At 44.4% G+C, this 26,632-nt stretch overlaps 1 protein-coding gene across 1 annotated transcript in view; it reads right to left on the reverse strand.

Annotated features, from left to right (window-relative positions):
• The window catches only part of cacna1ha (calcium channel, voltage-dependent, T type, alpha 1H subunit a), a gene marked incomplete at its 3' end in the record, with an annotated part of 325,861 nt that overhangs the window by 35,828 nt on the left and 263,401 nt on the right, over nt 1-26,632 (reverse strand). The window contains exons 31-34 of the mRNA XM_083779213.1: nt 25,364-25,497; nt 23,604-23,674; nt 20,943-20,976; nt 16,908-16,985 (exon numbers count right to left, since the gene is read on the reverse strand). Coding sequence (XP_083635339.1) covers nt 16,908-16,985; nt 20,943-20,976; nt 23,604-23,674; nt 25,364-25,497 — 317 coding nt within the window. The remainder of the gene's footprint in view (nt 1-16,907; nt 16,986-20,942; nt 20,977-23,603; nt 23,675-25,363; nt 25,498-26,632) is intronic.

Consider the following 26,632-nt stretch of genomic DNA (forward strand, 5'->3'; position numbering starts at 1 on the left):
ATAATGAAGCGCCAGCTGGCTTTGGGGGATCACCGAGCGAGAAGCTACTATGTCTGGGATTACCGAACGAGAACCCCGTAGGTCTGGAATGGCTTGTCTGGTAATCCACAAGCCTCAGTTTCTTTTCATTGAAGTAGTCCAATGATCGTGAATCCACACGTTTGGCGCCTCTAAGGTAGCCTTCCAGTAGGTCCAAAGATTGATTCTCTATAGTTGTGAAGAAATCCAAGGCTTCACACATCACATGCTTTAGAATCCCTAAATCATCCACACCAACGGCTAGTTGGATTGGAAAGCATTTCTCTTTCTCCATGATACTCTTAGGTCTTTCAACTGGGGTACCGCATTGAGATTTGTATCTTAGTAGCAACCATAAGTTTGACCTAGAACAGTCAACGATGAAGCCCTCAGTGTCACTACGCGAGGGCATTTCAGAGCTCGCCCGTACAAATCGAGATGGCTTGATATAGCCAGGGTTTATCTTTGTATCCAATTGCAAATACTTACAGAACTCAAGAATAGGAGGGACCAATCGCTCAAATTCAGATGCATAGATGCGTATGTAAGGCAGCCGGTCTTCAAAGATACTGTCGCCTGTTTCCAATGTATAGAGTTCAATAAATCGCTGATTCTTGAAGGGAAAAAACGACAGACGAATTTTCCGCCCGTCAGATAAGGCCCAAACTTTCCTATTCTCATCTTGGTAGCACGTAGAGTACATGTTGTCTTTCTTTCTTCGCGGGCAGCTAGTGTCTCTATTGTAGGATTACTCAGTTATGTAGGGTTATTCTCCGTATTTAAGAATATCCCCGGAGAGGTGGAGCCTAAAGAATAACTGCCATACTAATCATGGCCGACCTTTGAGGTCAAACAGGGTTTTGTATACAGTACCGGATACGTTACACCCCAACAAAAGAAGGAAGGATCATCACCAATGCATAATCCTGATTAGTTACAATAGTCGCAAAGTTTAGTATACTACCACCGTAAGAACCTAACTAGAATCTAACACCGGTAATAGTGTAAATATATATATATATATATATATATATATATATATATATATATATATATATATGAAATAAAAACAACAATGAAGATATGTTGATTTTTGTTTTGTTTTTATTACTGAGAAACATAGCACGTATTTACACAAGTATGTTACACATTACATTTAATAGACATGTTCACTTCATTCCCATTTGCTTTGGGGTTTCAACCAGGTAGAGTTGGGTTTCAACCATCTAGTTTTTAGGTGAAGCAGACGCTGAGATCGTCGACATGCCTTGGGTGCAGACAGAGGGGAGGGTACGTCCTCATCACCAGAGTCTGCAGGGGATGGTGGTGGATTGGAGTAGTTCTCTGGTTCAGAGTTCGGTGCTCGGGAGGACGGGGTTGTAAGGGAGAGGTGTACAAATTCCGCATTTTCGGACAGTCCAGGAGTTTTCTTGCTCGTAGTCATGTCCAATGGTTCGATGCTAGCAAAATATTCCTCATCCGTATCGATTATTAACCCGTCCGACTCGAAGTCCTGCTCATCAATTCTCGACATATGGTTACTTAGCAGCTCCGCGGCCATGATCTCGTCCTCTGCCCTCTCTTTGTATAATTCAAAATCACGGGTATAGACAAATCTACCCCGTGTTGAATTATATTCCTCTAGTCTGAGAGGGGTAATATACGGGCTATATGACTGGTGCTCCACAGGTTCAACGGGGTTACGTGGTTTACCCATAGCCTCCATGACTAATACTGAGAGGAGATAGTTGATGACAAATGGTGTTTCCTGAGAAATTATCTCCTATAGCCTTATCCTCTGGTGTGAATAAGCCTTATCCTCTGGTGCGAATAAGCCTAACTCTCTTTGCTCTATACATACATCTAGATCTGAGCCCTCCCTTTTAATTAGTTTGTTCCTTAGCTATACACCCCACCCCTCTCAGTGATTATTCATGGTAGTGTCTACAATACATTTACAGTGCTACATTTCAACTAGGCTATTAACTTATGTTGTCGTCAGCATTTTCAAACCAGTATCTAAAAAATAATGCATGTTTCTACATGTACATGTATCAATTTTTTGTTAATTATTAGCCATACGATTTTGGACAATATTGATCAATATACTTTATAATTTAAGCTTGGAGAGTCCACGGCATAGGCTATATAGAGTAGGTGCATAGATGTAGATAATATCCTTATTGCCGGTATATTGCGCCATTCACGCACCATGGAGGATTCTACTTCTTCATTGGGAGAATCAAACTCGAATGAAGGGACCTCTCATGGTGGATGGACTCGCAATGGACCATGTATACACCCCCCGTGGTGGCATAACATCAGTACTGCAGATACGGACACCGATGAATATGATGATGCCCGGGCATTTTGCGACTATGATCCGGAGAACGATGAACATTTTGAGAGGGCATTTTGGGGCTATGGTGCGGGGGACACTGAGTATTTTGAGAGGGTAGACCTATCACCCCCAAATTCAACTGCTCCCCATGACCCTCCAGCCTCCGGCACACCAATGCTTTCGCCGCCATACCCCCTGAATTGGCCACTGACTTTGGATGAGTTTGCTGGGACAAACCCCACAAATCTTACACATATTCTGAAAATACATGTTGGTCAACTACTCGCAAACGCTATAACCGAACAGATGAAGGATGATTGCAACGGCTGCCGCATAGACCATTCTAGTCAAACCGAGCACACATGTTTGAATATTACGCCCCGATATTACTTCTACAATAATTTTAAAGATTTAATGAACAAGTTGTGGACTGATGATTTTATACCGGGGGGTTATTAAGGTATTGAGAACTAGCGGTATTGAGGTAGGACCACTGTCAATGTCATGAATCCATAGGCTATGTACATCTTATTTGCATTACTGGAAGGATTTACCCTGATATGATCCAAAAATAATAATCAAGGACATAACTATTACCACTATGATTGACCTGATTGCATCATTGTATATATATATATATATATATATACATTAGAAATAGTTGATGACTGAGTATATTTGATGTCCTGGTGAATTCATTGTCTTGTACATTTTGCTCCATGTTGTGCTACAGTGTATGTTCATCTGCATAATTGTCTATTTTCTGATCAAAATAAAACCTGATAAACATAAGATACAGACTTTTGGTATGATATTTGGTGCTGACCATGATCTAAAGACCTCGTATAGTATAGACTTACACAATTTTCTAAACTATACACTCTGAACTCTTGGAAAAACATCGGTACATCAGTATTACATGCTTTAGTATACACCATGTAGATAACCTGTTACATTTACACACTGCACCATCAGACATGGTGATGTTAAGGTGGTTGTATTAAAAACATGCATGACCCATTCTAACTATCCAGTATTTGAAACATTCAACCATATTTTATTATTATGCATGTAGTTTAGACTCTTCCTATGTGTCGTGAAAAATGTCTATGCCAAATCACAGAGTTTAGATAATTTAACTAGTATACATAATATTTACTAGTATGATGGCTGTTATTGCCTCGTAGTTATTGTCAACACAAAACATTGTGTTTTGTGTACAGACCCCGTCTACAGATTCGGGCTGAATTCCCTGGAAATCCATGGATGCCTATACCACCATGTAGTATAGACTATAGTCTATCTAACTTTAAATGTCAATAATACCTAATAGTAGCTATTGTAAAATGCCGTCAATCTACTCTAGTCATCGATCCGTATAATTGTAGGTGAACAACATAGTGTGTTCATCTAAAAATACATAGTCCACTCAACTCATTTCAAATTTAGTTACGCCAATATGATATACATGATTACTTTAAACATGTACCCTACTAGCATGAACTAACCATACATTACTCAGTATTAACCCCCCAACCTCACAGCTCAAACGGCCACAGACATGCCCGGGGGATGCCTGAACCATGCACCATGCAAACGCCACAAAATACACCCCCATGTACCAAAAATAATCCAAGTCATACATTAAAATAAACCATTAAGCCAACCTGAACCATGCAAATGCCACAAAACATACAATCACTTACCAAAATAATACAACTCATACCTTAAACAAATCATTAAGACATCATGAACCATGTAAAAATTCCCCAACCACATACCCACATACCAAAAATACATCACCACGTACCAAAAATAACCCATGTCATACATTAAAACAAAACATTAAGACACCGTGACCCATGCAAATGTCACAAAATACACCACCACCTACCAGAAATAACCCAAGTCATACATTAAAACAAAACATTAAGACACCCTGACCCGTGCAAATGTCACAAAACACCACATCACATACCAAAATAATACAACTCATGCATTAAAACAAAACCTTAAGACACCCTGAACCATGCATAACTCACAAAACACCACATCACATACCAAAATAACCCCAGTCATACATTAAATAAAACCTTAAGACACCATGAACCATGCATAACTCACAAAACACCACATCACATACCAAAAAATAACCCAAGTCATACATTAAAATAAAACATTAAGACAACCTGAAACATGCAAATGTCACAAAACACCACACCACATACCAAAAATAACCCAAGTCATACATTAAAACAAAACATTAAGACACCCTGACCCATGCAAATGTCACGAAATACAGCACCACGTACCAAAATAATACAAGTCATACATTAAACAAGACATTAAGACACCCTGGACCATGCAAAATTCACCATACACACCAGCACACACGCACACGCACACACACCCACACTCACACAGCCCCCAGCAAAAGCAATACCTTAAGACAACCTGAACCACACAAATGTCACAAAACACCACACCACATACCAAAAATAACCCATGTCATACAATAAAATAAAACATTAAGACAACCTGAAACATGCAAATGTCACAAAACACCACACCACATACCAAAAATAACCCAAGTCATACCTTAAAACAAAACATTAAGACACCCTGACCCGTGCAAATGTCACAAAACACCACATCACATACCAAAATAATACAACTCATGCAATAAAACAAAACCTTAAGACACCCTGAACCATGCATAACTCACAAAACACCATATCACATACCAAAATAACCCCAGTCATACATTAAACAAAACCTTAAGACACCATGAACCATGCATAACTCACAAAACACCACATCACATACCAAAAAATAACCCAAGTCATACATTAAAATAAAACATTAAGACAACCTGAAACATGCAAATGTCACAAAACACCACACCACATACCAAAAATAACCCAAGTCATACATTAAAACAAAACATTAAGACACCCTGACCCATGCAAATGTCACAAAATACAGCACCACGTACCAAAATAATACAAGTCATACATTAAACAAGACATTAAGACACCCTGGACCATGCAAAATTCACCATACACACCAGCACGCACGCACACGCACACGCACACACACCCACACTCACACAGCCCCCAGCAAAAGCATGTCCCTGACAGGGTCCATACGAACTATTGATCCCAGGACCACACACCCCAGATAGAATCAGTACCGCTATCCCATAGCCTGCTCAGAAGAAGGGGGGTGCAATATGCCCACATATGCTATGGTTGGTCCCACACACCCAGCAAAATCAATATCACCATGCCGATGGGGTCATAAAGATTAGGATCCCTGCACACACACCCCCGAAACATCATGTGTCTCAGTGCATGAGTCCAAACAACCCCTAAATGTAAAGAATATATGCACCACATGAACTTATTCATAGTAAACAGTATTTGATTCTATCATATTACTGACATTGATAGTAAATAACGGATACAAAAGTACTATATTCATGTGTTTACTAGCATATTTACTAGCACACCAGGTATAAATGTCTGGAATCACTCAACATTCAAACGTCTTTTAGTGATTTAACTCTCTGATTTACAGAGTTCATAGGACCCCAAGTTGATACAGGCATATCGACGAGCAAACCAATGAAGGTAGACAGAACCATTTATAAAATGATAGGCATCTATCGTACTCAGCATGGTGTACTATGGAGTGAAAGATACCGAGACAGGGGCTATAGGTAAAGGTCTATTGAAATAATAGTAAGAGTCCTAGATATGGAGACTGTTACGAGTGACATATTGTGAGAATTGCAGATCTGCTACTTTTGCATCATTATGCCTTAACACACCGTCATACTTTCAAAGTTTAGAAACCATGTGAAAATTGGTACCAATGGTTAATGACTAGCCTTATACTCTAAATAAACTGTAATATTATATAATACTGATAAAGAAGATAGTCACGTCCGAAGATGTGTATTGAACTCTACTTAACTAAATCCAATGGTCTAAAATAAAAAAACCCATATCATGTCAATTATACTTTTTTAAGCATGCATCATCTATACCCCTCCTGTATTTTGCCTAAATGCTTTACCTTAAACATACCATAGGTGCCTGTTATATCACAGACTGTCACACAGTTAGGGTTGAACATAATTTTTAACATTGCTACTCAGCCATCATCGGCTTGGCTAAATGACAAAATGAAGAAGTCAGTAAAATAACAAAATGGTGAATTAAAATACTAGATGAAAATAACAAGTGCCGCCGACCTCGGACATCAGCACTGTCTAGAGCCATGACAGAATCGACAGATGGAGGAGTACAATATGCCCACACAGGCTAGAAACTGCTTGTCTTGCATCCAAACCGGCCGGCCACAGTCTGTTGATTTTGAGGAAGTCGCATAGATGGAGAAAGTTGAATGATCACACACAGACCCACACACCCACACAGATAGAATCAATAGAACAGTTCGCCTACACAAATCAGTGCATGCGCAGTTCAGTTTGAACAGATGGCGATGTGAAACCAATTCGAAAACAGAACTAGAATCATATTGATCCCCCAACTGCCAAAGATGAAAATGCATTCATACATAATCAATATGCTGACCCAAACACGATCAATATGATGAGATCCTCACACAAAAGCAGAACTACAATCATAATGACCCAAACTGGCACAGATGAAACTGCCGTCCTCATCCAATCTGATCCTCAGATACCGGAAGCTCCAATCAGCAAAATCGATATAATGACGTCATCAGATGCGGAAATGCCACGCCCACCCCTCTAGGGAGTGCCCTCAGATGGGTGGTTAGGATCCCCCCCTAAATAAAAAGGGTGGGAGGGATATAGGGTGCCCCTTACTACTACTAATCAGCCTCCCTGGCAGATATGATCCAAAATGCCGCAGCTCGCTTGGTCTTCAACCAGCCAGCCAAAATTCTCACATGTCTCCCCCCTGCTCCGCTCCCTCCACTGGCTCCCGGTCGCTGCCCGCACAGAATACAAAACTCTGATGCTGGCATTCAAGGCAACCAAAGCTCCCCCATATCTTGCAAGTATGATTGAACCCTACAAACCCTCCCGCGCACTCAGATCAGCCAACGCAGGGAAGCTGGAAGTACCCTCACTAAAAACGCCGGGACAACGCTCCACACGTCCCAAACTCTTCTCCCTTCTGGCTCCAAAACTGTGGAATGCACTTCCCATTGCAGTCAGAACTGCAGCATCACTCCCAATCTTCCGCCGTAGTCTGAAAACCCACCTTTTTAGACTCCATCATGGCCCATAGCACTTACCCCACCCCCTTAGATAGCATTTCTGTAGACTTAGATAGCATCTGATACAGACTTATAGCATGTTATGTAGACGGCACTATAATTGCATTGTATATAGTCATAGCACGCCATAGTACATATGTATAGCATAGTAGTATATATATATAGTTTATATGTATAGTCTCATAATATAGATATTCCACTGTTACTTTCTTAGCTTACGCATGTTTTATGATAAATGCTTTTGTGATGTATTCCCATGCTTTTGTTCTTTATTATTGTAAGTCGCTCTGGATTAAGAGCGTCTGCTAAATGCCTAAATTGTAAATTGTAAATTGTAATGAACTGTGATCTATGTTCAGTTTTTTAAATGTTTTTCTTATTCTATTAATCTTTTTTATGGATCCCTGTAGTTTTTAGGACTCTTATACTTAGTATCGTCCTGCACTGACTATTTATTATTGTACAGTATGAGCCTACATGTGTTGTCTTTTTTGAACTAGGAGAAACGTAATTTCGTTTTTTTTCTGCTGCTACAGTTGGAAATAATGACAAAATAAAGCAATCTTGAATCTTAATCTTGAATCTTGTACTTCTAGATCTGCTACTTTGGATACTGTTTGGTGCACGCTGTAGTATGATGAAGTATAGGACAGATTTATGGAAAGAAACACAAAAAGGTAAAATATGCATATAGTTTCAAACAGCAATGATACGCACGCACGCACAGAGGAAGCGATCCCTCAGTCTCAAGCAGCACGAGAGACAGATGGGGATGCAAATTCCCTTCAACGTTCTCCCAACCTCCTGATACAGACGCCTTTAGCTGAACTTTATCCCTCCCTCCTGATACAGACGCTTTTAGCTGAACTTTATCCCTCCCTCCTGATACAGACGCCTTTAGCTGAACTTTATCCCTCCCTCCTGATACAGACGCTTTTAGCTGAACTTTATCCCTCCCTCCTGATACAGGCCTTTAGCTGCGATGAGTTCTGGTGGGTTTTAAAAGTAAGCCAGCAGCTCAACCTGCGAGCCCAGAGCAAAGCCCTCTGAGGCCCGGGCGGGCAGCCGGCCAGCAGACTCACAGAACCACACCCACCTCTGTTGTCAGGAGGACTCCACCAGGCCGAAGGCATGGTGAGAGAGTATGTTTTATTGTCTCCACCAGGCTGAAGGCACGGGGAGAGAGTGTGTTTTATTGTCTCCACCAGGCTGAAGGCATGGGGAGAGAGTATGTTTTATTGTCTCCACCAGGCCGAAGGCATGGGGAGAGATTATGTTTTATTGTCTCCACCAGGCTGAAGGCATGGGGAGAGAGTATGTTTTATTGTCTCCACCAGGCTGAAGGCATGGGGAGAGAGTATGTTTTATTGTCTCCACCAGGCCGAAGGCATGGGGAGAGATTATGTTTTATTGTCTCCACCAGGCTGAAGGCATGGGGAGAGAGTATGTTTTATTGTCTCCACCAGGCTGAAGGCATGGGGAGAGAGTATGTTTTATTGTCTCCACCAGGCTGAAGGCATGGGGAGAGAGTATGTTTTATTGTCTCCACCAGGCTGAAGGCATGGGGAGAGAGTATATGTTTTATTGTCTCCACCAGGCCGAAGGCATGGGGAGAGATTATGTTTTATTGTCTCCACCAGGCTGAAGGCATGGGGAGAGAGTATGTTTTATTGTCTCCACCAGGCCGAAGGCATGGGGAGAGAGTATGTTTTATTGTCTCCACCAGGCCGAAGGCATGGGGAGAGAGTATATGTTTTATTGTCTCCACCAGGCCGAAGGCATGGGGAGAGGGTATGTTTTATTGTCTCCACCATGAAGGCATGAGGAGAGAGTATGTTTTATTGTCTCCACCAGGCCGAAGGCATGGGGAGAGAGTATGTTTTATTGTCTCCACCAGGCCGAAGGCATGGGGAGAGAGTATGTTTTATTGTCTCCACCAGGCCGAAGGCATGGGGAGAGAGTATGTTTTATTGTCTCCACCAGGCCGAAGGCATGGGGAGAGAGTATGGGCGCGTTCGGCTATGCGCACCGGGAATGTGGTCAGTTTGTTGAGTGTGGTGGGCGGTGATGTCACAGAGTGCGTTCAGTGTGCCTTATTTACGAACGACCAGTTACAACACACCATTCACACTGAGCAACCCTACCCTGAGGGTAGGGTTGCTCAGTGCGTGCACTCGGCACACCCGGTGCGCAGCGCACTGGATTTTCGAACGACAACGCACTGAGTGCACTGAATAAACGAACGACAAGAGAGCACACCAGTGCGTTCAGGGCGCATTTCCGAACGCGCCCTATGTTTTATTGTCTCCACCAGGCCAAAGGCATGGGGAGAGAGTATGTTTTATTGTCTCCACCAGGCCGAAGGCATGGGGAGAGAGTATGTTTTATTGTCTCCACCAGGCCGAAGGCATGGGGAGAGAGTATGTTTTATTGTCTCCACCAGGCTGAAGGCATGGGGAGAGAGTATGTTTTATTGTCTCCACCAGGCCGAAGGCATGGGGAGAGAGTATGTTTTATTGTCTCCACCAGGCCGAAGGCATGGGGAGAGAGAATGTTTTATTGTCTCCACCATGAAGGCATGGGGAGAGAGTATGTTTTATTGTCTCCACCAGGCCGAAGGCATGGGGAGAGAGTATGTTTTATTGTCTCCACCAGGCCGAAGGCATGGGGAGAGAGTATGTTTTATTGTCTCCACCAGGCCGAAGGCATGGGGAGAGAGAATGTTTTATTGTCTCCACCATGAAGGCATGGGGAGAGAGTATGTTTTATTGTCTCCACCAGGCCGAAGGCATGGGGAGAGAGTATGTTTTATTGTCTCCACCAGGCCGAAGGCATGGGGAGAGAGTATGTTTTATTGTCTCCACCAGGCCGAAGGCATAAGGAGAGAGTATGTTTTATTGTCTCCACCAGGCTGAAGGCATGGGGAGAGAGTATGTTTTATTGTCTCCACCAGGCTGAAGGCATGGGGAGAGAGTATGTTTTATTGTCTCCACCAGGCCAAAGGCATGGGGAGAGAGTATGTTTTATTGTCTCCACCAGGCTGAAGGCATGGGGAGAGAGTATGTTTTATTGTCTCCACCAGGCTGAAGGCATGGGGAGAGAGTATGTTTTATTGTCTCCACCATGAAGGCATGGGGAGAGAGTATGTTTTATTGTCTCCACCAGGCTGAAGGCATGGGGAGAGAGTATCTTTTATTGTCTCCACCAGGCTGAAGGCATGGGGAGAGAGTATGTTTTATTGTCTCCACCAGGCTGAAGGCTTGGGGAGAGAGTATGTTTTATTGTCTCCACCAGGCCGAAGGCATGGGGAGAGAGTATGTTTTATTGTCTCCACCAGGCCGAAGGCATGGGGAGAGAGTATGTTTTATTGTCTCCACCATGAAGGCATGGGGAGAGAGTATGTTTTATTGTCTCCACCAGGCCGAAGACATGGGGAGAGAGTATGTTTTATTGTCTCCACCAGGCCGAAGGCATGGGGAGAGAGTATGTTTTATTGTCTCCACCAGGCCGAAGGCATGGGGAGAGAGTATGTTTAGTTGTCTCCACCAGGCCGAAGGCATGGGGAGAGAGTATGTTTTATTGTCTCCACCAGGCCGAAGGCATGGGGAGAGAGTATGTTTTATTGTCTCCACCAGGCTGAAGGCATGGGGAGAGAGTATGTTTTATTGTCTCCACCAAGCTGAAGGCATGGGGAGAGAGTATGTTTTATTGTCTCCACCAGGCTGAAGGCATGGGGAGAGAGTATGTTTTATTGTCTCCACCAGGCTGAAGGCATGGGGAGAGAGTATGTTTTATTGTCTCCACCAGGCCGAAGGCATGGGGAGAGAGTATGTTTTATTGTCTCCACCAGGCCGAAGGCATGGGGAGAGAGTATGTTTTATTGTCTCCACCATGAAGGCATGGGGAGAGAGTATGTTTTATTGTCTCCACCAGGCCGAAGACATGGGGAGAGAGTATGTTTTATTGTCTCCACCAGGCCGAAGGCATGGGGAGAGAGTATGTTTTATTGTCTCCACCAGGCCGAAGGCATGGGGAGAGACTATGTTTTATTGTCTCTGCAGGCTGAAAGCATGGGGAGAGAGTATGTTTTATTGTCTCCACCAGGCTGAAGGCATGGGGAGAGAGAGTATGTTTTATTGTCTCCACCAGGCCGAAGGCATGGGGAGAGAGTATGTTTTATTGTCTCCACCAGGCCGAAGGCATGGGGAGAGAGTATGTTTTATTGTCTCCACCAGGCCGAAGGCATGGGGAGAGAGTTTGTTTTATTGTCTCCACCAGGCCGAAGGCATGGGGAGAGAGTATGTTTTATTGTCTCCACCACCAGGCCGAAGGCATGGGGAGAGAGTATGTTTTATTGTCTCCACCAGGCCGAAGGCATGGGGAGAGAGTATGTACCATCTCTGTGATAAATAGTCCTATAACAGCATCTCTGTGAGTGGAATTGATGTTGTTCCCCCAGTTTAATCTGCACTCCCTCCCCCCCCCCCCCCCCCCCCCCCCCCCAACACCCCCCCTCTCTCTGTCTGTTCTATGAAAATGAGTTTGGTAGAGAGAGAGAGAGAGAGAGAGAGAGAGAGAGAGAGAGAGAGAGAGAGAGAGAGAGAGAGAGAGAGAGAGAGAGAGAGAGAGAAAGACTGACGCAACACAGACCTTTAGTTATTATTTTTGCGTACCAAACACATCATCATGTCTGCTGACGACGAGACAGGTTAATGACCCTCTGCCACACTGTGCACACACAGAGATAGACTAGAGATGGGACTTTGAGGAGACAATATGCAAACACTCAAACCCTATGTCACACTTTACCCACTGGAAATAAAAAAATCACTCCAGAGAGACTCAAAGAGACTCAAAGAGCGAGTAGTACGGTAGCTTAGCAAAAAAATGTGGACACGGCTGACAAAAGCGCCAAATTTTTTCCACATGTTCTCCATAACCATACGTTTCATTTTGGAAGGGGAGCCACGTCATCAAGATGTCAGAAGGCGGCCATCTTGGCGTTCAAAGATGGCCGCCATGTAATATCTATAAGTGCCACTATCTCAGCTTCTAAGCCACTTAGAAGGTCAATCTTGGTGTCAAAATATACATTATCTGGGTCAAGGAATGCAATAAGGTCATTGAGAATATCACTAGATGTTTATTTGTGCCAATATCAAATAAATAGGTCATTCTAGCAACATATTTACATCATCTTCAACTCTTTTAGCAGTCGGATACATTGAAAAATGGAGCATGAAGTGAATGATAACAACATTCAAATTATCTGTTACATTTACAACTGCAAAGAGCTGTGAGAGCTGTGAGAGCCAGTCAGGGCAAACCCTGACTGGCGTCACACTTAAAGACACATAAGGTTGTGGCGTCTTTAAGTGTTCTTTAAGACCTTCTCAGACTCCTCCCTGCCAGTGGCGGGAGGTTTTCGTTCCGAAACCGAGGTACAGAATTTAATTTATGAACTCAGCACAGGGCATCATTAATGTCCTGTGGGTTTAACCCATTCTGACCTGAGATCAGATTCGTGGAAAGGTTTCCACTGGACACACACTGGTCTGATGAACCCATTCTGACCTGAGATCAGATAAAAAAATGTCAGTCGTTCTTCGATTTTTCAAAAATAGCAGACCTACAAGCTCGTAGCGCGCCACTCGGTGGCGCACTATGAGCTTGTAGATATGCTAATTTTTCAATAGCTAAAGCATAACATAATGCTAACACCAAAATGGGTGCCCGTTCAGAATGTGTTAAGAGTGGTGACATCAGACGCCCAAAGCCTCAGGGTTTATAAGGCCTGTGTCTGCGTCACCGCCTCACTCGAACACTTTTCCTTCTGCCAAGAGCAAGACAAAAGGGTGTTCAGCAAAATATTTCGCTCACTTACTTAAAGAACCATGGTTACTAAAGTAACCTTCATGTTCTTTTAAGTTGTGTTCGCGAAATATTTCGCTCTATGGGACCTTATGAACTCCCGTATCCTGAACTAGCCAGTGAGTCCTAGGACTTGAGGATAAATAAGGGCTGGGGATAAACGTTAGGTTTGTAGCCCGGTCCCACAGGGTGGAAAGGTGACAGTCTTAGACTGTCAGTGTCTTCCCGGAGCGGCTAACTGGGGTAGGGTGGAGACTGCCCCAGGCAGCCTGGGTTTTATAGAGGGAGGAGGGGCGTTGCCTCATTTCCTCTAGAGCTCTTGTGGGATGGACTTGATCGGAGTCCATTTATGGTGCGGCAGCTCCCAAGACCGCGTGCGCTAAAGAGGGCACTGCCACATCTAGGTTATAATATGTGGCGGAGGGGGAGGACCAGCTTGCCGCTGTGCAGACATCCTGGATTGAGACACCCTTGTGGAGTGCCCAGGATGCTGCCATGCCTCTTGTGGAATGAGCCTTTAGCGTTAGCGGGGGCTCCACTCCCTGAGTGGTGTAGGCCAGGCGAATGGCCTGCACTATCCAGTTTGAGATAGTAACCTTTGTGACAGGTTTTCCCATGGACCTATCCTTGAGGGGCCTGTTCTGTCCATGTAAGTGCGGAGCACTCTCACTGGGCAAAGGCAGCTCCTGTCCTCTTCAGTAGCGAAGGGAGGGGGGTGGAAAGCCTGTAGAGGTCCACCGGTACGCAAACTGAGAAAGCGGATCATTGTTGATTGGGCTCTGGCCTTCTGAATTGTTGCGACAACATTCGGAGGGAGACCGGCCTCAGTCAGCATTATCCTCTCACGGGCCAGAGAAGATCCGCCCGTAGAGGGAGCTGCCATGGTTGGCTGTAGAGGAGGGGGGCTATCTCCGTCCTCCAGACGCCCCAGGCTGGTGCTACTAGTAGTACCGTCAGACCCCGAGTCCTCACTCTGTCCAGAGTGGGAAGAATGAGACTCAGTGGGGCGTATAGGAGGGACCTGGGCCATTGGTGTGCTAGAGCGTCTAGCCCCAATGTCGATGGTCCTCCCGTGGCGAAGAAGAGAGGGCACTTCGTGTCCTGCTCTGAGGCAAAAAGGTCCACCTTGGGTGTCCCGAACCTGTCCGAGATCTGGTTCGCTACCTGGGGATGTAACAACCAGTCTGCGTAGCGGAGGGGTCCTCTGGACAGCAGGTCCGCCCCTGTGTTTAGAACACCCGGGACGTGACACGCTGTGATGGATAGTAGACGAGCGTCGCACCACATCGTGAGTCTCAGAGCCAGCTGGTGTAAGCGAGGGGACCTGAGTCCCCCTTGCTTGTTGATGTAGCACATAGTTTGTGTTGTCCGTCCTGACCAGGACGTGACAACCTCGGATGCGCGGTTCGAAATCCTCAGAGCGAGGAATACCGCCATCAGCTCCAGATAGTTGATGTAGCAGGACCGTAGTTGTTCTGTCCACATCCCTCTGGTTGTAGTGCCCTCCAGTGTGGCTACCCAGCCAGTCATGCTGGCGTCTGTGGTGACGACTTTCCTGGTCAGAGGTCTGCCCATAGAGATGCCCTCTGAGAGAGCCTGTCTGTCTGCCCACCATTTCAGGGCCAGCACGCATTGTGACTTCACTGTTACCCTCTGGTGGCGATGGTGCATAGGTATGCGTCATCCAACGTTGAAAAGGTCTCATATTCAGCCTTGCTAGGCGGGTTATGTGAACCATTGAGGCCATAAGCCCCGCCATCCGGAGGCATGCATGAAAAGGAATCGAACGATCCCTCTTGAATGATGCCGCGGAATGTATTATTGCCTCTATTCTCTCTTGGCTCGGGCGAGCTGTGAAAGAGATTGGTATAGTGTTATACCGATGAAGTCTATAGACTGTGTCGGAGTTAACATGCTCTTCTCCTGGTAGATTTGAAACCCGAGAGAGGTTGGTGGCAGACGCAGGTCCCTCTGTAATCTGTCCATCACTTACATGAGCACCAAAACCAAACAGAATAGGAATACATCAAAGTAAAGTCCAAAACGAACCATAATTGTGTATATATATTGCCAGAATGAACAAAATGATCTATTATTGGCAGATTCAGTCACTTAATGATATTCCCTATAGTTATATTGCATTCCTTGACAAAGAACATGTATATATTGACACCAAGTTTGACCTTTTAGGTGGCTTAGAAGCTGAGATAGCTGCACTTATAGATATTACATGGCGGCCATCTTTGAACGCCAAGATGGCCGCCTTCTGACATCTTGATGACGTGGCTCCCCTTCCAAAATGAAACGTATGGTTATGGAGAACATGTGGAAAAAATTTGGCGCTTTTGTCAGCCGTGTCCACATTTCTCTAAAATATGGCCCTAAGCTACCGTACTAGAGAGAGAGAGAGAGAGAGAGAGAGAGAGAGAGAGAGAGAGAGAGAGAGAGAGAGAGAGAGAGAGAGAGAGAGAGAGAGAGAGAGAGAGAGAGAGAGAGAGAGAGAGACAGAGACAGAGACAGAGACAGAGAGAGACAGAGACAGAGAGAGACAGAGAGAGAGACAGAGAGAGAGAAAGAGAGAGAGAGAGAGAGAGAGAGAGAGAGAGAGAGAGAGAGAGAGAGAGAGAGAGAGAGACAGAGACAGAGACTGAGAGAGAGACCACCGCCTGGCAATAGAACCAGGCAGACACAGACAGAAGTGGCTGCCTAGAGATGACAGACTATGTTCACTCTGCTCTCAAGGGAGGTGGAGACGGAACTACACTTTCTGTTACAATGCGACAAGTATAAAGACATCAGAGAATCATTCTTCCCTACATTTAAAGAAAAATATAAAGAATATTAATCCACCATTAATAACTCATCACTCCAATATGTTCTGGGAGAACAGTCAAAATTTGCACAGTTTTGGCAGCAAAATATGTATGGAGTTGTCATCGACTGAGGGACAGCCAGTGGACAGAAGAGACAGGTATATCTGTCTGAGGGACAGCCAGTGGACAGAAGAGACAGGAATATCTGTCTGAGGGACAGACAGTGGACAGTAGAGACAGGTATATCTGTCTGAGGGACAGCCAGTGGACAGTGGAGACAGGTACATCTGTCTGAACAGGGTCATTAAGTTACTGTTATGTTTATGTTTATGTTTGTTAATTTATTTTCATTGTTACTGTATTGCTTGTTGTTAATTATTGTTGGGATGTTTATTGACTTTTGTTTTGTTGTATGTACGCTTTGGCAATGTAGAACATATTTATCATGCCAATAAAGCCTTTTGAAATTGAAATTGAATTGAGAGAGAGAGAGAGAGAGAGAGAGAGAGATAGATAGAGTGTGACTGACCCAGAGAGAGAGAGAGAGAGAGAGAGAGAGAGAGAGACATAGACATAGAGTGTGTACTGACCCAGTCTGCCGAACAGTTCCACTCCCAGTGCTGCGTAGATGAAAAACAGCAACATGAACAGAAGGCCCAGGTTCCCACCTAGAGGTACACACACACACACACACACACACACACACACACACACACACACACACGGTGGACGGAGGGAGGGAAAGGCGACTAGGATTGATTTTGTTCAATGTATTTTATAACTTTTTGTTTGTTTTGTAACTCTATTTAAGCGGGCCCAGTCGGGTCCCCAAAGGACAGTGTTAACCCGTTCTGACCTGAGATCAGATTCATATGAGGTTTCCACTGGACACACACTGGTCTGATGAACCCATTCTGACCTGAGATCAGATTCATACGAGGTTTCCAATGGACACACACTGGTCTGATTAACCCATTCTGACCTGAGATCAGATTCTAAAAAATGTCATTTGTTCTTCGATTTTTTCAAAAATAGCAGACCTACAACCTCATAGCGTGCCACTCGGTGGCGCGCTATGAGCTTGTAGATCTGCTATTTTTCAATAGCTAATAATAATAACGTAATGCTAACACCAAAACGGGTTCCCGTTCAGAACGGGTTAAGCGGGCCAAGTCGGTCCCCAAAAGGACAGTGTTAACCGTTATATAAGACCCATGAGGCTTCCTGGGTGTAAACATGCATGTGTGCGTGACGTTCTGGTCTGTGATCGATATAACCCTCTGCCCTTCGGATAAAACATCTCTTCTCCCGTGCCACATTATGCGTGTGTGTGTGCTTTTTATTACATGCATGCCAGCGTTACGGAATCAGAGCGTCTGGTGTTTCCCTGCCATGTTTAACACACTAGCCCTTACCCGTTGTGAGATAACCCCCCCCCCTTGTGGCCGCGGGGGGTACTGCGCCCTGGGTGCGTTTTCGCATTTTTAATTCACTAATACATTCATTATTAATCATTAATGTGTCAAATCGAAAAAAGGGCTTCGTTAAGACCTCCATATTATTATGGTCAATGCCTGTGTGAAAAGTGGGAGTGATTGGTGCAGGCGGTGAGGAGCTACGGCAGTCACAGTGACACACACAAACACACACACACACACACACACACACACACACACACACACACACACACACACACACACACACACACACACACACACACACACACAGACATTGACTGAATTATAGTATGATGATGATGATGATGATGATGTGCCCTTTTATTCTTTCAAAATGGCGACCCAGGGTGCCCACTACTTTTAGACACACTTTTTGAAAGAACTCCCAACCTTCCGCCGTAGTCTGAAAACCCACCCCTTCAGACTCCACCATGGCCCGTAGCACTTGCCCTAGCCTAGCCCCTTAGATAGCACTCTATGTAGACTTAGATAGTATTTTAGACAGACTTATAGCTCGTTACTAAGCCAGCACTAGAATTGCATTTTATGTAGTCATAGCACTCTATAGTACACATGTATATTGTATAATATATAATATAGTATAGTATGTATAGTTGTCATAGATACTCCACTGTTAAGTTCTTAGTTTATACTAATGCTGGGCCGTTATCGGCGTTAACGTGCTGCGTTAACGCGAGAATATTATCGCGCGTCAAAAATATCATCGCCATTAATCTATTCTCAAAGTTGGGTCTGGGAGCTGGGTCTGCATTGACTGCATAAAGCGAGCAAACTAGGAATTTCACTTTGATAGTTTTACCTGGCGGAATTACTCTGTGGGAGGGAGAAGTCCTAACCTAACAGGGACAAGGTGAAATAAATTACTCTGAGAGCGGGGCGGTAACAAATCCTAACCTAACCGGACACGGGTGAAATTAATGAACAGTGCGGCGTGCCACATCAAACGTCAGCATGCAGGACTCTGTGAACCCGGGTTTGCTTCAGGGGAAATTTCTTTACAAGAAGCTTCCCAATGGAAACCTCGACAAGAACAAGGTGGTTTGCACCCTGTGCAAAGCAGAAATGGCTTACTGTAGGAGTTCTCCAAGTCTGAAGTATCACCTAACGCACAAGCATCCCTTTGCGTTGGTTGATGATAGCGAAGCTGCCGGCGGGCCAAGCACTAATATGGCTCCGGGGGAAAAGTGTTCGTCAAACTACAATGTTGGAGCGCAACCGTGGCAAGCCCGTCAGCCCAACTCTATCAGCCAAGCTAACTAACCTCCTAGCTCAGTGGATTGCCATCAACTGCCGGCCTATCAGTGTGGTTGAAGATGGTGGGCTCGAGCTTCTTCTCCAGGCGGCCACAGGCGACCCATCTTACAAAATACCTGCGAGACGAACTATCACAAGGAGAATCCATGACCAGTACGCCGCAGAGAAAGCTGCGAAAGATGAAAAGTTGGCCGGGGCGGCGTGTGTAGCACTGACTGGGGACCATTGGACATCTGTCAAAAACGACAACTACCTTGGCGTTACTGTACAACTCATCGATGTCAGCTGGGAACTTCACTCGTTCGCCTTAGGTACGTTATGTAATTTAAATTAATTTACCACGGTGAAGTTGGTCTCGGGCTGGATACCCAGCCATCCTGGCTGAATATCCAACCTGAAACCAACCCCACCGCGGCATGTAATATTGCTAATTCAGCCTAACATTTACACAGCTTTAGCTAACGTTATCAGGGATCGATTGATTTATTTTACCACCAGCCAACATTATACGTTTGCTAGCTAGCCCCAACAACGCCAGCCTGCTAATTGTAAGTTTCCTATTAATAGCAAACTTATTCTGATCTACTTTGTCTCTCCTATAACGTCAGGTGTGATTAAAACGGAGGAGCGCCACTTTGCAGAAGCTTGTGCCAGACAGTTTCTCGACGTCGCTAATCAGTGGGGCATAGCTGAAAAAATCACCACCATTGGAACCGACAGCGCTCCCAACATGATAGCAGCAGGGAGAATATTACCATTTGAGCACTTGCCCTGCGTTGCTCATCTTGTACAGAGGGCCGTTGTAATGTCACTTCGGGATGGTGGTTTTGATGGTGTACTGGCCAAGTGTCGAAAAGTGGTCGGACATTTCAAACACAGTCCGGCTAACTCAGACGAGCTGAATGCCCAGCAAGCATCCCTTGAACAAGACCAGGAGTCACTCGTGCAAGACGTTCCAACACGCTGGAATTCAACCCTATAGCGATGATCACACGTTTGAGGCGCAACAGAGACGCAGTGCACGCAGCGCTCGCTCAGCAGACCCACAAGCAGGCCCTCCCAACACATGCTGAATATGAGAAGTTGGCAAAGCTGGAGAAACTGCTGGAGCCATGCAAGTAAGTGTGTGTTGTGCTGTGCTCTATGTGTGTGTGTGTGTGTGTGTGTGTGTGTGTGTGTGTGTGTGTGTGTGTGTGTGTGTGTGTGTGTGTGTGTGTGTGTGTGTGTGGCTGTGCTGTGTTTGGGGCTGTGCTGTGTGTTTGGGGCTGTGCTGTATGTGTGTGGCTGTGCTGTGTTTGGGGCTGTGCTGTCTGTGTGCAACTGTGTGTGTGTGTGTGTGTGTGTGTGTGTGTGTGTGTGTGTGTGTGTACTCTCCTCTGTGTGCTATGCTCTGTGTGTGTGTGTGTGTGTGTGTGTGTGCGCGTGTCCTGCTGTGACATTGTGGCGTCGTTTTTGGTGTCAATTCACCCCTCTTAATGTGTGTGTGTGTGTGTGTGTGTGTGTGTGTGTGTGTGTGTGTGTGTGTGTGTGTGTGTGTGTGTAGGTACGTCACTGAGCTCCTGAAAAGTATGTCTCCTGCTCTGTCGTTTTACCTGCCCTGTGTCATCTCCTGCGAGCAATGAAGATCTCTGATGATGATCCTGCCTACATTGTGCGCTTCAAGACTGCCTTCATCAAAGACCTCAACCAGCGGAGGGAGAAAACAAACCTGGAATGGCTGAAGGTATGTGACACTGACCAGAAGATAACTGTATTGTCTGACCATTATAGACTGTTAAGCCAGTAGATTGATACATGGATAGATGAATGAGTCATGAAGAAATATGGAGGATTTTGAAAGTTACATTTTCTTCCATCAATCTTTATTTTATTTTTCATCAAAAGGTGGCCAACTGCTCTGGACCCACGCTTCAAAGATCTCAAATGCCTGCCCAGAGCAGAGAGGGAGCCAGTGTGGGGAAAGCTGAGTGACTTGGTGAGGGCAGAAGAACCTGCTCTGCAGCCGCCCAGGGAGGAGAACCCTGAGCCACCTCAAAAGAAGACAGCCCTACTGCTGATGGGATCAGAGTCAGAGTCAGAAGACGAGATACCAGTAGTAGACAATGTTGTAGAGAGGTACAAGGTAGAGCCCAGTGCCAGTTTAGATCAGTGTCCACTGAAGTGGTGGTCAGAGCACACTGCTGTTTATGGCAAGATGGCCCACATTGCCCAGAAGTACTTGGGGACTCCTGCCACAACTGTCCCATGCGAGAGACTGTTCTCTTTAGCAGGCCACATTGTACAGAAAAAGAGATCTAGTTTGTCACCAGACAATGTGAACAAGCTGGTGTGTCTGAGTGACTGGTGGAAGAAGGAGAGGTAGAGGTTGGACTCAAATCATGTCACAAAGCTACTGACTGTAAACAGTTCTTCATCACCTCTAGGTTTACAGTTTAATTAATGTCATATCCCAGAAAAGGGGGTTGTTCTTGCACCCACTGTTTCAAATTGCCTGTATGGTAACGTGTTTATGGTTATTCGTGTTTAACTGAATAAACAATGTATAACACACGTACATCGTATTGAACATTATTATATTTTTCATTACCAATTATGATAGGGCTCCTGGTCTAATGGGCCACGTGGCCCGTTCAAGGATTTACTTCTGGTAATTATTTAGGTAGCGCACACATAATAATGCAGAGTTCAAATGAGCCATTTTAATCTAGATTAATCAAGATTAACTCCAGAATTGCAGTGAGATTATTCTAGATTAAAAAAATTAATCTATGCCCACCACTAGTTTATACATGATTCATGATAACTACTTATATATGTATGTGATGTATGCCATGCTTTGTAAGTCGCTCTGGATCAAGAGCGTCTGCTAAATGCCTAAATTGTTACCTGAGGCAGGGGTTATAGGGTAGGGGTCGGCAACCCAAGATGTTGAATGAGCCATTTTCGACCAAAAAAATTAATTCAAAATCTATCTGGAGCCGCAATCCGGAGAAAAATGTTTATTAAAATGCTTATATAATGAAGACAACAGGGCTGCAAGTGGAGAGCCTATCTATCAAAATAAAAAAGTGCGCTATGGTTTAACATTACGGGCCCGTTCGGAAATAGCGCACTGAGCGCACTGTGCAATGCAAACTAATAGGCGAGTGTGCTCCCGGTGCGCATTTCCGAACGCAGTCAACGCACCCTCCATTATTATGGCATGTTTTTTGCATTGTGTTCTTACCCGTTTAATGTGATTTCTGTGTGTGGACATCGCTGGAGAGCTTCTCAACATTGGGCACGTAAAATGTCACTTTAATCTTTAGATTTAGCCATGGTGCGTCATGGCGCATGCAGCCTGTTTTACGCAATCGCTACATTTACATTGTAAACGTGTACATAAACATTCAGATTCCAAATATAAAGTACTCGCCACATGTGCCACGGGTGTTAGAATGTTGCTGGTACAGCGATTAGCATTGCTGCATCCCGCGTTGTTTAATAAAAAGCATTTTTATCCGAGCTGTTATTTTGCCATTGGCTTTCAACTACGCGCCCCCACCCAGTGTGCAACTGTGGATTCCCCAACCCCGTTTGAGAAAAGTAGCCGGGGCGCTCGGATAAAAATGCTTTTTTATTAATGCAGCGATGCTAATCGCTGTACCAGTTTCTAACACCCGTTGCACATGTGGCGAGGACTTTATATTTGAAATCGGAATGTGTGTACACGTTTGGACTGCGATTGCGTAAAACAGGCTGTTGTGATAATCATGACAGTCATGTTTCAGGGCTACTGCAGATTAAGCATACAGGCAATCCATCTGCATTGGCTGTGAAGGCATAAGCGTCTGTTGTTAAATCAACACGAATTGTTAGATCCTCTGTTTCCGTCGGCTATCTTTCTTTTTCTCCCTGTAGAAGCCATCGCGTAGCAGGCACCAGCCTCACACACCCACCGGTTTGTTTATAATAGTGTCTAGCGCATGCTATGACGCAATTTTTAGTTGACATTATATGTTGAAACTTAATATTTATTCTACACATTTCTACAAAATTGGGAAACTTAAGAATGTTTCTGTCACGTTTGGCCTCCTACAGAAACCATAAATGAAAAATAAAAATGTGAAAAAAAACATTATACATTTTCTTAGATTTTTTTGTAATGCTACAGGGAACCACTATGGTGCCGGTTCCCGACCCCTGGGTTAGGGTTCAGAGGGTTACCTGAGGGTTAGGGTTAGGGGTTAGGGGTTAGGGTTCAGAGGGTTACCTGAGGGTTGGGGTTAGGGGTTAGGGTTCAGAGGGTTACCTGAGGGTTGGGGTTAGGGGTTAGGGTTCAGAGGGTTACCTTAGGGTTAGGGGTTAGGGGTCAGAGGGTTACCTTAGGGTTAGGGGTTAGGGGTTAGGGGTCAGAGGGTTACCTGAGGGTTAGGGTTAGGGGTTAGGGTTCAGAGGGTTACCTTAGGGTTAGGGGTTAGGGGTCAGAGGGTTACCTGAGGGTTAGGGTTAGGGGTTAGGGTTCAGAGGGTTACCTTAGGGTTAGGGGTTAGGGGTTAGGGGTCAGAGGGTTACCTGAGGCAGGGCCTGCATGACGGTGTCCAGCAGAGCTCTCATACCCGTGGCCATCTTCAACAGCTTCAACACTGAAGAGCACAGACGAAAACACACATGATCACGTCGTACAGTATAGTACAGTAAGGCCCCTGAACACAGATGAAAACACACATGATCACGTCGTACAGTATATATAGTACAGTGAGGCCCCATCTCAGTTCCGTGCATAAAGTGTGATGTGATGCCTCTTGGAACTATGACTGGTGGCCTCCTGTTGGCACTGTTTCTTATTGTCTATGTACCGTGTGATCTGTTTGTTTACACATGTTTTATGTATATCCTGATGACTGCTGCATGTGCACAAAACTAATTTCCGAAAGGACAAATAAAGTATCTATCTATCTATCTATCTATCTATCTATCTATCTATCTATCTATCTATCTATCTATCTATCTATCTATCTATCTATCTATCTATCTATCTATCTATCTATCTATCTATCTATCTACAAGTGCTATACGTGTTACAGCACGCCTGCTTTGTCATATTATGAAGAAAGAAAAAATATTTACAAGCTCAAGGCGGCGGCGGCTGGCGGCGTGACCTTGTAGGTCTGGTGGTTTCGGCAGTTTCTTAATTATCTTTTCGTTTACGTTTGAAAATGTTCTGCTAATGAGTGCACGAGTCAGTATATTTGCAATGCGTGCGTGCGTGCGTGCGTGTGTACGTGCGTGAGTGTATTCATTAAACGGAAGCCCGATAGGGGAATCAGTACCAGAGCAACAACTCGAGGAGACGGCAAACAACATTGGGCCAAAATGTCCTCTCAGTACAGGGCTGTGTAGCATCATGGAATGGCCTTCCTCTGCGTCTATAAGGGACTGTGCTACATTTCCCTCTTTTAACCCATTCTGACCTGAGATCAGATTCATACGAGGTTTCCACTGGACACACACTGGTCTGATTAACCCATTCTGACCTGAGATCAGATTCTAAAAATGTCAGTCGTTCTTCGATTATTCAAAAATAGCAGACCTACAAGCTCGTATCGCGCCACTCGGTGGCGCGATATGAGCTTGTAGATCTGCTATTTTTCAATAGCTAAAGCATAACATGATGCTGACCAAAACCAAAGCTGCGACCATTCATGATTATTTTAGGTGTATTTAATTTTTTTATGCTGCGTTCCCTACTGTATGTAATGTCACGTAAACGTATTCCAATGTTTGACATGTCTGTTTTTCCGTTTTGCGTTTCCTGTGAGGACTGCGGGTGAAAATCAGCAACTGTGCTATATCCGGTGTATTTACGTCCATGTGGCGACCATTAAAGGGATTGTAACATTTAAAAAAAAAGGTTTTGGAATTGTTCTTATTTTTTTAGGTTTTCTAATCTCAATTGCACCCAAAAAACCTGAACTTTTAACATTCAGTAGACTTTCTGTGGTCTGGGGTTTTCTGGCTCAAACAGGTGCTCTGATTTGCCGGCAGATTGTGATGTAAGATCCTGCAAATCCCATATATGTCAATGGGATTTGCCAGCAGATGTCACTGTTTCACTGTGTTGCCTGTTTTCATTGTAGCTCAAAAGGCTTCCAAACCCCAAAGAAAACTCCAGACCACAGAAAATCCACTGAATGTTCAAAGTTCAGGTTTTTTGGGTGTAATTGAGGTCATAAAACCGAAAACGAAAACGAAAAATAAATTAAAATGAATGTCATAAAACCTTTAATATGCATTGTCCTGTCCCAATAAACACATACAGTAAAGTACAGTACCTCGTGCTATCCGGAGGACTCTCATGATCCTGATGATGGTGGGGTTGATGGGCAGAGCGGCGTTCATCTTCAGCTCCTCCAGGGTGATGCCCATGATGGACAGCGCTACGATGGCCAAGTCCAGCTGGTTCCACCTACACGCGCACGCACGCACGCACGCACACACGCACGCACGCACGCACGCACGCACGCACGCACGCAGACACACACACACACACACACACACACACACACACAGACACACACACCAATCAATCCAATCTATATTGTCACGTGTAGGCATGTAACGATATATCGTATATCGCGATATATCGATATTATATCCCGACGATATGTATCGATTTATAAAAAAAAAAAAAAACGATAAAAAAAAAAAACTTTTCTTTTCTTTTTTCTTTTTTTAGTGGGGGGGGGGGGGGGGGGGTGCTAGTGTGTGATAAGAAATATCAGCTGTAATCATATTCCATCATATTCACATGATTTTGGAGAGAAATGAGACAGTAGAGGCCTGGAGAGGGGAGCTGTATAATATGTGTCTGTGACTGTGCCCAGGTGATGGTCGTTGTTGACGCTCATTAATACATCAAGGAAGGCAATTATCTTTGCTGTTAAATATTTTTTTTTGAAAAAGCTTTGGGGGGGGAGTCGGGGAAGATAAATCATCATCATAAAAAAAAAAAAAAAAGGGTAATTTGTCTGGAAAATCATTGTGTTGAAAATATCGTGAGAAATCGTATCGTGAACCTCATATCGTGATACGTATCGTATCGTGAGTTGAGTGTATTGTTACATGCCTAGTCATGGGGCAACCCGTGCCCTATATACAAATTAATTGAAAACATGAAACTGCTTTCTATAATCATCATCATCATACTATAATTCTAACAATGTCTGTCTGCCTGTGTGTGTGTGTGTGTGTCTGTCTGTCTGTCTGTGTGTCAGAAACACTGCCGTAGCTCCTTACTGCCTGCACCAATCACTCCCACTTTTCACACAGGCATTGACCATATTAATGCGTAACGAAGCCCTTTTTTCGATTTGACACATTCATGATTATTAATTTATTTATTAGTCAATTACAAACGCACCCGGGCGCAGTGAGTAAATATCTCACAACGGGTGTTTCCTATGCTTTGAGTTTAATTCTCATTGAGTTTCCAACCCAAGTTATACTTGTTAATTTTTGTAATGCAACATTATGTGTTTGATACTGAATGATTATAAGGCCTACGTATACATAAATAAATCATAAATGATCGGTTAATGTGT

Source organism: Protomyctophum parallelum, assembly GCF_964188405.1.
Source record: "Protomyctophum parallelum genome assembly, chromosome: 13".
NCBI lineage: Eukaryota > Metazoa > Chordata > Actinopteri > Myctophiformes > Myctophidae > Protomyctophum > Protomyctophum parallelum.